The sequence below is a fragment of the Andrographis paniculata genome, unplaced genomic scaffold (assembly GCF_009805555.1).
Source record: "Andrographis paniculata isolate CXL003 unplaced genomic scaffold, ASM980555v1 Contig45END, whole genome shotgun sequence".
Classification (NCBI taxonomy): domain Eukaryota; kingdom Viridiplantae; phylum Streptophyta; class Magnoliopsida; order Lamiales; family Acanthaceae; genus Andrographis; species Andrographis paniculata.
The window spans coordinates 2,023,719-2,033,669 of NW_026137579.1; the positions used below are offsets into that span (position 1 = coordinate 2,023,719).

General features: G+C 39.6%; 4 protein-coding genes across 5 annotated transcripts; 3 read left to right on the forward strand and 1 right to left on the reverse strand.

The window, feature by feature from the left end:
• The first annotated feature begins 79 nt into the window (after positions 1-79).
• Positions 80-1,237, forward strand: LOC127251754 (3'-5' exonuclease-like). Its single transcript, XM_051275605.1, has one exon. The coding sequence runs from the start codon at positions 258-260 to the stop codon at positions 957-959; it is 702 nt and encodes a 233-aa protein (XP_051131562.1). The 5' UTR covers positions 80-257; the 3' UTR covers positions 960-1,237.
• Positions 1,049-2,579, reverse strand: LOC127251753 (photosystem I chlorophyll a/b-binding protein 6, chloroplastic). The gene is made up of 5 exons (XM_051275604.1): positions 2,431-2,579; positions 2,145-2,306; positions 1,939-1,976; positions 1,327-1,841; positions 1,049-1,236 (listed from the first exon to the last, which is right to left on the reverse strand). Exons 1-5 carry the CDS (start codon positions 2,475-2,477, stop codon positions 1,219-1,221), a joined length of 780 nt encoding a protein of 259 aa, XP_051131561.1. The 5' UTR covers positions 2,478-2,579; the 3' UTR covers positions 1,049-1,218.
• Positions 2,580-2,714: 135 nt separating this feature from the next.
• LOC127251751 (probable polygalacturonase) lies at positions 2,715-6,078 on the forward strand. The gene is made up of 5 exons (XM_051275603.1): positions 2,715-3,648; positions 4,141-4,261; positions 4,512-4,760; positions 4,840-4,993; positions 5,302-6,078. The coding sequence occupies exons 1-5, from the start codon at positions 3,190-3,192 to the stop codon at positions 5,825-5,827; spliced, it is 1,509 nt and encodes a 502-aa protein (XP_051131560.1). The 5' UTR covers positions 2,715-3,189; the 3' UTR covers positions 5,828-6,078.
• A 2,277-nt stretch (positions 6,079-8,355) lies between these two features.
• LOC127252211 (protein TIFY 10A-like) lies at positions 8,356-9,842 on the forward strand. Of its 2 annotated transcripts, none has more exons than XM_051276290.1 (5): positions 8,356-8,712; positions 8,787-8,895; positions 9,021-9,268; positions 9,340-9,397; positions 9,490-9,842. In XM_051276290.1, exons 1-5 carry the CDS (start codon positions 8,562-8,564, stop codon positions 9,605-9,607), a joined length of 684 nt encoding a protein of 227 aa, XP_051132247.1. In that variant the 5' UTR covers positions 8,356-8,561; the 3' UTR covers positions 9,608-9,842. The 2 variants fall into 2 exon arrangements, with proteins under 2 accessions (XP_051132247.1, XP_051132248.1); XM_051276291.1 differs by having other exon boundaries at positions 8,364-8,712; positions 8,790-8,895.
• Positions 9,843-9,951: the final 109 nt, after the last annotated feature.

A 9,951-nucleotide genomic window follows, 5' to 3' on the forward strand; every position in this document is an offset into this window, starting at 1 on the left:
GCCACGTCAGCAGGATTAGCTGTTGTGCGCATTTAATTTGCATATTAAAATGATAAAATAAAATCAGTACAAAATCAAAAGGAAATAATCTCATTGGACGACAAGAACAAGAACAAGAACGCAACGTGATTGGTCGATTATCAAAATTACCATATTTATCGCTGTGCAATTAATACTTCGAATTTAAACATGGTAACAAAGGAAACTATAAATAGTAGTCCTAGTTTCCTCACATATTTCTCACTCTCACGTTAGTCATGAAACTGAAAGGACCCCGAAGCTCCATCCCTCCGCGCCTCCGCCGCCGTCAATCCTCGCCGGAGAAGACGCAGTCACTTTTTCCGGCCTTATATTCCGTGCTGTTCTACAACGACATCGTCCACGTCACCGTCGCCAAAAAGGCCATCCACGTCCACCAATGGATTTCCTACATTCGGCACCTCAACCGTCGCTTCGTCCGAACGTTGGTGGGTCTGGACACCGAGTGGCTCCCCAACAGGGCTCCCGGAGACGATCATCCAGTCGCCATTATTCAGCTCTGCGTGGGGTCTTCCTGTCTGATTTTCCAAATTCTTCACTCCGACAGCATTCCGGTCTCCCTTCTTCAATTCTTGGCCGACCCCTCTTACATCTTCTGTGGTGTCGGAATTGAAGGCGACGTCGAGAAGCTTTACTCGAACCACGGTCTGTTCGTGGGGTGTTATGAAGACCTCAACAATTTGAATAAAATGGCGACGTGGGGTGAGAATCGAAGGGTTTACAGATACATGGGGTTAAAGAAGATGGCCATGGCTGTTCTTGGGAAGGAGATGAAGAAGCCATTGGAGGTGACTTTAAGCAATTGGGACGCTGAGAATCTTGATCCTGACCAGGTTGAGTATGCCGCCATTGATGCCTTTGTCTCCTTCCAGATTGCTGTCAGGCTGACGTCATGGATTGCTATGGCTACTCCATTCTAGGATTACTCGAACCAGGATTTCATGGAAGGTCGATAGTGTTAGTTAGATACATTGCTGCTTGTAAATCCCACATTTTGACCAGACAATAGTTTGTGTGATACTATGATATCTTCCATCATCACTGGATCTAAATTGAAGAATCAATCCCAAATTGGATTAGCTCTTCGACATTTAATGAAACATAGTTGTTCTAGAAGCAAATTTATGTCCTCTTTTGTATCTACATTCTTTGGATCAAACTTTCCCCCATGTGGCCATGTTAGCCTCTTGTGAAAGCCTGGAAATAATACAGACATCATAAATCAATCCCATATTGTAAGTAAATGAGAGATAGCCTACTTCAAGAGATTTCAAGACTACATCATACCGAAAAAATGTTGCAGTGTCCGGGATCAGCAAGATGCGCCATCAGATTCTCGATGGGGCCTTCGCCCGTGTAGACAGCCTGGAAGCAAAACCCGACAAAGGCCAACATCGCAAGCCTTCCATTCTTGATCTCCTTAGTCCTCAGCACCATCACCGGCTCAGGCGATCCTCTGCCCCACATGAAGGGGTCGAACCAGAGGCCCCCGGGGTATCCAACATCAGGTGTCGGCTTAGCCTTATTTGGTAAGGTGGGCTCAATGTCGACGCACCCTGGGTTCAGCATATCTGCCCATCTTCTCCCCTCCACCCACCCCATTAGAATCATCTGCACGACGAATAGTGTGGTGGGATCTGCAAAGTACTCTCTTGCACCGGCATCATACCACGAGAAGTTCTTGATGAATCCGAGGCTTTCAAGCCATTCTGGAATGAGAATCCCGGAAACTGCGAGCATCGCCCACCTTGCGTGCATTAGTTCAGCTTGTGCGAACCACTTTAGCAGCTCGGGATCGGATCCTACAAACATTTCAAAGTCCTGTTTGTTCTTGATTCGATATAGGAAAGAATTAAGCACTTGCAAATTTGCATTGATACCATGTATAGAATAGCTTACCTAATCCGAGTGGATCGAAGCCAAAATCACCAGGAATACTACAAAAAGAGAAGGATTCTGATTACTCATCTACCACAAAATGTGTAAAGATTAGCCTAAAGTAAAATTACATAGAAAAACTCATCCCCAACAATTGTCACTTGATAAAGCAGGTTGAAATTCATCTTAACACATCATATGCAGAGATATAGGGCTAAATTAATGACCTGCCGTCGAGCCATTCAGGAGGGGAACTGCCAGGGAACCATAGAGGCCTGTCGGGAGGGAGCGGCACGCAGACACTGGATGGACCTTTTTTGGCCTTGACACCAACTGATCTTTTCAGGCATATAGCAGCCTTTCTGGGGGGAGATTGTCTTGAAAATACCCTGGAATGAACAAGAATTACAAAACCCCAACCCCATTATGAAATTATCAAAGAAAAAGGTAGTGCAGGCGTTAGTGTTCCCATACAAGTGGTGTGAATTAGTAATTTAAAGAATATAATGGAACCTGGTAGGGAAGCTTGAGCTTGGAGATGCTGCAATGGCAAGAGCCATGGATGAATTTGATGCCTTTGCAGTGCTCCAAGTTCGTTTATTTAACAATGCAGGGTAATAGCCAGGCCAAGTGGAACCTGTTCCTTATCCAAAATCCAAAAAATCAATCTTCTAACTTGTTTTCTTACTGGATTGGAAGACCACTGGGCTGGGCTTTCTGCAGGAAAATGGGTCTCTATGTTTGGATTTGGGATTTTGTTTTGATTCAAAGAATGTTAATTGTAAAATTAATTGTTCATTAACATTTGAGGAGGAAAGATAGGTTAGGTTAGCTAATTCAACAATGGTGGTGTCTGTGATGATGCTGAAGTGAGAAATCTTCTCTTCTTCTACACACAATTCAGATGAATCGGTAGAGTTTGATCTGTTTGAGGAATTTAGGGCAAGTTCAATTTAATGGTGTTATTATATTCAAAGACACCTGCTTTAGAACAAAGTCTTGAAATCAGCCCAGGTTTGAATCTCACTTCCCTTGCAATATACTCCACCATCTCCATCTTCCCCCACCAAAATCCTCCATTTGATCACCACCATCCACCCTCCATTCCATTTTCTTGCAATCAATTTTCATTTGAACTCCGCAACGACCATTTTGTTTGCAAAGCTCAACTTTATTCGATCCGATCAGGTCCCCAATCTGAAATAAATCATAACCAATTCTCCTGCAATTTCTCAAAATCTTGGGGTCACCTGAAGCAGGCAACCGGATTAGATGGTGGAGATGTCGACGCCCGCATCGGGGCAACCGTGCTCGCCGCCGTCTGCCACCAATCAGCAGCCCCGCCGTGGGATCCCTTCCGCCGCCAATGTTTTCTCCACGCACAATACTTTCTTGACCGCCTTTTTTCTGGCTTTCTTCTTCACCCTGTTTTACTGGCAGAGGGACGCCGCCCTTGGGGGGATGATGATCTTCCGGCGGGCATTCTCGTTGCAGAAGCTTCCGAAGTTGCGGCCGGTAACGTTTAACTTGACGGAGTTTGGAGGTGTGGGCGACGGTGTCACTCTCAACACAGTGGCGTTTGAGAAGGCGGTGATGGCGATTTCGAAGCTTGGGAAAAGGGGTGGAGGGCAGCTTAATGTGCCGCCGGGAAATTGGCTCACTGCACCATTTAATCTCACCAGTCATATGACTCTCTTCCTCGCAGAAGGAGCTGTCATTCTCGCCATTGATGTGAGCAGCTTTTTTCTTAATTTTTCGAATTACGTTCTGTCTGTACATTTGAATGTTGTTCATCACAGATACAGTTATAAGTTTTTATCCGGGATCAGACAATCTGGCATTCTCTTACTACCTTTGATTGCATTAGCATTTAGCAACCATCATTGATGCATAAATATTCTAATCTGAAATTGTTCTTTAGGCATAAGAAACTTAATGAACAATTGAAGCTAAATCAATTACAGTTACCTGCAGCGTTTTGTTTCTGTTCTTAAGTTTTCAATTACTTTGGCTTCTAGTGACCACTATGCAAGTTTGTGTTTTGTGTGGATACAAGATACTGTAAGAAGTTAAATTATTCGACGAGATTGTTAACATGTCGTTAATCTCATGACATTTGCTTGTTTGTTTTCTTTTTAGTATTGCTTGAAATTTCAGTTAGTGTGTCTGTCTAGGTATGCCGTAATTAATGTAGTTGTTGTTGTTGCGTCTTATGTTATGTAGGATGAAAATTATTGGCCTCTCATGCCTCCATTACCTTCTTACGGACATGGAAGAGAGCATGCCGGACCAAGATATGGAAGTTTAATCCATGGACAACACCTCGAAGATGTTGTAATTACAGGTCAGCTTTCTAATCATCGTGTTTAAGCTTCCTCATCGAAATCTATGGCTTTTGTATGATGTTCTTGAGATTGAAATATGTATGAATGAGAACTGCTGTTTTATCTGTTTTTCTTCATTCAAATTGTAAAATTCTTGAATCTTCTCAGGTTCAAAAAAAGCCCGATCAAATTAATTACTTGTTTTCTTTGTTTATCATCTTGTTGGATTTGTTTCTGAGTTAGTTAAGAACATTGCCTGCCTGATAACAGGGCATAATGGCACCATTGATGGACAGGGTAAAGCATGGTGGACGAAATATCGGCAGAAGCTTCTTAATTACACAAGAGGTCCACTTGTGCAAATTATGTGGTCTAAAGACATCGTGATTTCTAACGTAACTTTGCGCAATTCGCCTTTCTGGACTCTTCATCCATATGACTGCAAGAATGTGACCATAAAAGATTCGACCATCCTAGCACCCGTCTTCCATGCTCCGAATACCGATGGCATAGATCCCGGTGAGTTATTTCTGCTTTTCGAAATAAAAACCGACAAAAATCCATCTTGCAGACTGACTAAGTGTTTATTAAACAACAGATTCCTGTGAAGACATGGTGATCAAGGACTGTTACATTAGCGTCGGAGACGACGGGATCGCGATAAAAAGTGGTTGGGATCAGTACGGAGTCGCCTACGCGAAGCCATCGAAGAACATACTCATTCAAAACCTCATCGTTCGCTCGAATGTCAGGTAAGCTTTTAATACTCATATCTTGTTGATATACCTTGAATTTAGTTTGTCACTTCGTTGAGTTTTTACGGGCGTCTGATATATTCTCTTAGTTTATTCGAATAGACTTAGAGATATGCAATTCGGTATCTGTAATCTGTAACCTGGATGTGTTCTCCATTTTTGCCTGTGGATGTAGCCACATGGTGAACAACATAAATCTGTCTTTTTTACATTTTTGTTTGTTATTCGATCATTAATCCTAATCCGTTACAACACATATGTTTCTCAACTTTACGACAACGATTGACGAATATTCTCTTTGGCAGCGCGGGAATCTCGATAGGCAGCGAAATGTCGGGCGGCGTATCCAACGTCACCATACAAAATGTCCACATATGGAATTCGAGGCGCGGAGTTCGAATCAAGACAGCTCCCGGAAGAGGAGGATACGTGCGCGACATCACATATAAAAACATCACATTCGACAAACTCCGCGTCGGCATTGTCATAAAAACTGACTACAACGAGCATCCCGACAGAGGATACGACCCCAACGCGTTTCCAATACTCGAGAACATCGCCTACACGTCGATACACGGCGAGGAAGTTCGCGTGCCTGTCCGCATTCAGGGCACTTCAGACATCCCTGTAAGAAACGTCACCTTCCACGACATGTCGGTTGGAATAACGAATAAGAAGAAGCACATATTCCAGTGCGCGTACGTTCAAGGTCGTGTTGTAGGAACCGTTTTCCCGGCGCCCTGCGACAACCTTGACCTGTACGACGAGCAACGGAACCTGGTAAGGACCTCGACATCCCAGAATAGCTCCGACATCGATTATGACGTCTGAAGTGAATGAAACGTGCCGATTGAAGTGAGAATTTTCCCGAAAATGGATTTACCTGTGTATTTGTAACGGTTGGGAAGGGAAACAGGGCACTGTAAGAACAGTTGCCTGTCGATGTTTACTAAGTTGTAGTATCTGTTGAAGCTTAATTGCTGTGTATATATTATAAGTATGATACAGAGTTTTATCATACAGATTTACAGATGCTGCAATTTAATTCTCAATTTTTGGAAATGCATATATCTTGATTTAGAGTGAGCCAATCAAATAATTTTTTATTATCTGATTTTATTTCTTTTATCTATAAAAAAAATTGGAAAGAAGTAAAAATTAAGAAATAATGTATTTTGTTCATTTGGAATTTTACTATTTTTATTAATATCAAAATTATTATTTTGAATTTTAGTATAAAATACAATATATATAGATACTGCACCAAAAATTTGGTATGATATTAGTATATACATTTATTGTATCAATTCTTTATATACAATTTACATAATATTATAATATCATCGAAATTTATAATATATTATACAAATATTATCAATATTGTATTACATAATATTAATAAAAATATTTTAAACTTTTTCTATTGATTTATACTCAGTAGTATTTCTTATTCAATTCGTCACATTCTTTTGGTCAATTATTTTGCAATGCATCAACTCTTCTAATCTATCATATGATATTTCTATGCTTTATTTTCCACTTACACCTTTTATTTTATCAAAAAAACAAAATAATAATAATAATAATAATAATAATAATAATTATTATTATTATTATTATTATTATTATTATTATATAGCAAACACACTCTTTAAATAAAGTGGTGATTAATTTAATTTAAAGGAGAGGTTAAGGATCCATTTTCATAACCATAACTATACCAACTACTACGTTACTTAATTTATTTCTGGAAGAGAATTTTTAAAACGTGCAATAATAACCTGTCGACAATTTCGAGAATAGAACAAGTAATTAATTCCAAGTCAAAATGCATGCAATCAACTTTGACTCATTCAATTTTTTTTTATTTTTTTATTAATTAATTATTTAAATTAATTTAATTGTTGAAGATGCAGGTTGGGTGATACGTCCCTTTAATTCAGTGCCTTTTGCTCATATTTAATAGATGAATAATTAATTCCGTGGTGAAGAATTACTCTCGAGTCAAGAGAGTAGTCGAGTCCATAAGTAACGTTAGATTAGTTGGCACTAATTATAATATATATAAATAGGTAATAATTTAATAAATTAATAATTGATTGAAAAATCATAACACAAAAATACATATATATATTGAATTAATTGGTATTAGTTGAATAAATATTTTTTTGCATGTGTGTGGCCTAGCGAAGCTTCTCGGAAACTATGGCAGCTTCAGAAAATTCTTAAAATATTGTGGTCACATGTCTGTATGTATTTGTGACATATAGATAATAGTTACAAAATAATTTTAATATATATATATATATATTTTTAATCAATAATTGAATAATGCATGCAATGTTCGTGGTTTTAATTGAATATAAATAGGTATATCGAGTGTCATGTCAGTCTTTCATTTTATTCATGAAATAATAGTGAAGTATGATTATCCATATAATTAAATGAATAGCGCCACAAATATATAGGGCATTGTAACGCATTCAAATTTAATAATTTTGTCATACAAATTATTAAATTTAATCAAAAATTTATTAAAAATATACCCGAAGAGTAACGGTTGCAAATTCTCGTGTTATAAAAATAAATAAATAAATAAAAGTAATAATAATAGGGCCATAGTCTCTCGTATCGAGAACATGTACATTGTAATATTCCACAATTTTAAATTTGACTTGCACGAGATTGAGCAAGTGTGCACTTAATGTGGCAAGTGGGTTTCCACCTTTTTATCTCTAGGATGTAGTTTTTATATTAATTTTGCTGTTTAAAAATATTTAGTTAATAGAAAATAGTATTCAAATTCGAAACTCAATTTAAAATACGTAAATACACTGAACTAGCAACAATTTTGTAATCATATTATACAGCCATGCACGAGCTTGACTTTCTGCCGTAATTATTTTAATAAAAAAATTAATTGTACAGACAAATAAAGAAATTCGGAATAGTATAATGTACCTCACATTAAAGTATTATTTAAAAAAATATATACCTAAAGTAACAGTTATTCCACATTGCACTTAAATTAAATTAAAGAGCACAGCCAGGGCAGGTAACGGTAACGGTAACGGTAACGGAAGGGGCTTAACGGCGTCGAAGAGGAGTGGGAGTGGGCAAGTTGCCGGGCAACAGCATGCAGCAGGGCACGTCCGTACGCAGCTTTTCAGGACACAAACAAACACGTGTTTCATAAACGGGCGTCTCGACCAGACCACCATTATTTTTCGGGCAGTCAACAAGAGCGATTCCCTCACTGCCCTTTTCAGCAAAACGGCTTCTTCAATTACGGGCACTTGCCCGGGTCTATGCCATTTTTATAAACCCCACACATCCCTCGTGCCATTTTCTCTCTCTCTCTATCTCTCTCTTCTGTGCGTCTGTGGAAAATTTGGCGTGGGGTGGGCTCCTAGCTTTCGATATATATATATATATTGTATTTGCACCGCCATAGCTACGCTCCATGCCTTAATTTTTAATTTAGTTTGATATGCAGGTGAGAGTTTGAGGTCTTGGATTTCTTGTTTCTTTTCTTTTTAATTTCGAGTTTTGTCGCCGGATCGGAATGGGTTCGTCGGAGATGGTGGATTCCGGGAGGATCTCCGGCGGGAGGTCTAATTTCTCGCAGACGTGTAGCCTTCTGAGTAGGTATTTGAAGGAGAAGGGCAGCTTTGGAGGCATTAGCCTCGGCTTCGATCGGAAATTGGATTCTGAAGGTACTGCTTAGTGATATTTATATGCCTTTTGCTTGATGTTCGACTGAGGATTAATTTCTTTTGAATCTGTGAAGCAGGAGCTCCGACGGAGACCATGAACTTGTTGCCGATGATTGAGAAATCTGGCCGGAATTCGAGCACAACCCCCGCCGGAGATGAAGCTCTGAAGAACTCTGATCTCAGGTGAGGAGGAGGACTTATTCAAGCACGTGAATATCAAATCAATTAGAGAGATATTTTTTCTTTTATTTTTTTTTATGGGAAACGTCATTATTTATTTCTTAATTGATTTATTTTTCTGGTGGCAGTGGTGCGAAATCCGCGGCGGAAACTGCGCCGATGACCATATTCTACGGCGGCAAGGTCATCGTCTTCAACGACTTTCCGGCGGATAAGGCCAAGGAACTGATGATACTGGCTCAGAAATCCTCCACCGCCCACAACCCCAACGCTGCTTTAGCTCCTCCGCCGGCCGTCCCTAGCCCGGCGGAGTCCGTCTCCAGCATCGTCCCTCTCCCCTCTGCTCCACCACCGCCGCCGCCGCCCCTCGATTCCGGTAACCTCCCTCCATCAAAAATCTCTTCAATAAATTAAATTCCACCAATAATTAATAACCTCCCCTTTCAGATTTACCCATCGCCCGGAAAAACTCCTTAGCCCGCTTCTTGGAGAAGAGAAAGGATAGGTAGAATTTTTATTTCAGGAGATCTTATCAGTTAATAATCAATAAATTTGTCCAAAATCACCATTAATCCTCTGCAATTAATTGCACAACAGGGTCACCGCCAACGTTCCTTACCCGGCCAACAAACCGGCGGCGCCGCCCAAGCCCGTCAAAACGGAGCCGTGGCTGGGGCTTTCCCCCAATCTCCCCCTCCAAATCCAGCCCCACTGATCTTCCTAATTATTATTATTATTATGATAATTCCTACCAAGTATGTTGCTACTAATTCAGATCCAATAGACTAAATGGATCTGTTAATTTATATATATATCTTTATTGCATGTATACTTAATTCTAGGTAGTTTTGTAGTATTCCTTTTTTCTGGCTTGTAATTTTTGTTTGTCAGATGATGTACCTTTCAGTATCTATATATATATATATATATAATTCATAATTAATTAATTATATGTGGGTCACGATAATTACACTTAACTCATGTTCCCCCCTTGGATGTATGAACTGAACACTACCAAGAAGCTCAATAAATCATGTATAGGTGTAATATATGTATCTA

Excerpts from the sequence above, each read along its gene's own strand:
- LOC127251754 (XM_051275605.1), top strand. The coding sequence starts at position 258 with ATGAAACTGAAAGGACCCCGAAGCTCCATCCCTCCGCGCCTCCGCCGC.
- LOC127251753 (XM_051275604.1), bottom strand. The coding sequence starts at position 2,477 with ATGGCTCTTGCCATTGCAGCATCTCCAAGCTCAAGCTTCCCTACCAG. Across the intron at positions 2,307-2,430 it reads AGCTCAAGCTTCCCTACCAG|GGTATTTTCAAGACAATCTC; the intron begins GTTCCATTATAT and ends TGTTCATTCCAG. Across the intron at positions 1,842-1,938 it reads CTTCGATCCACTCGGATTAG|GATCCGATCCCGAGCTGCTA; the intron begins GTAAGCTATTCT and ends AAATGTTTGTAG.
- LOC127251751 (XM_051275603.1), top strand. The coding sequence starts at position 3,190 with ATGGTGGAGATGTCGACGCCCGCATCGGGGCAACCGTGCTCGCCGCCG. Across the intron at positions 4,262-4,511 it reads CGAAGATGTTGTAATTACAG|GGCATAATGGCACCATTGAT; the intron begins GTCAGCTTTCTA and ends GCCTGATAACAG. Across the intron at positions 4,761-4,839 it reads TACCGATGGCATAGATCCCG|ATTCCTGTGAAGACATGGTG; the intron begins GTGAGTTATTTC and ends ATTAAACAACAG.
- LOC127252211 (XM_051276290.1), top strand. The coding sequence starts at position 8,562 with ATGGGTTCGTCGGAGATGGTGGATTCCGGGAGGATCTCCGGCGGGAGG. Across the intron at positions 8,713-8,786 it reads TCGGAAATTGGATTCTGAAG|CAGGAGCTCCGACGGAGACC; the intron begins GTACTGCTTAGT and ends GAATCTGTGAAG. Across the intron at positions 9,398-9,489 it reads TTGGAGAAGAGAAAGGATAG|GGTCACCGCCAACGTTCCTT; the intron begins GTAGAATTTTTA and ends ATTGCACAACAG.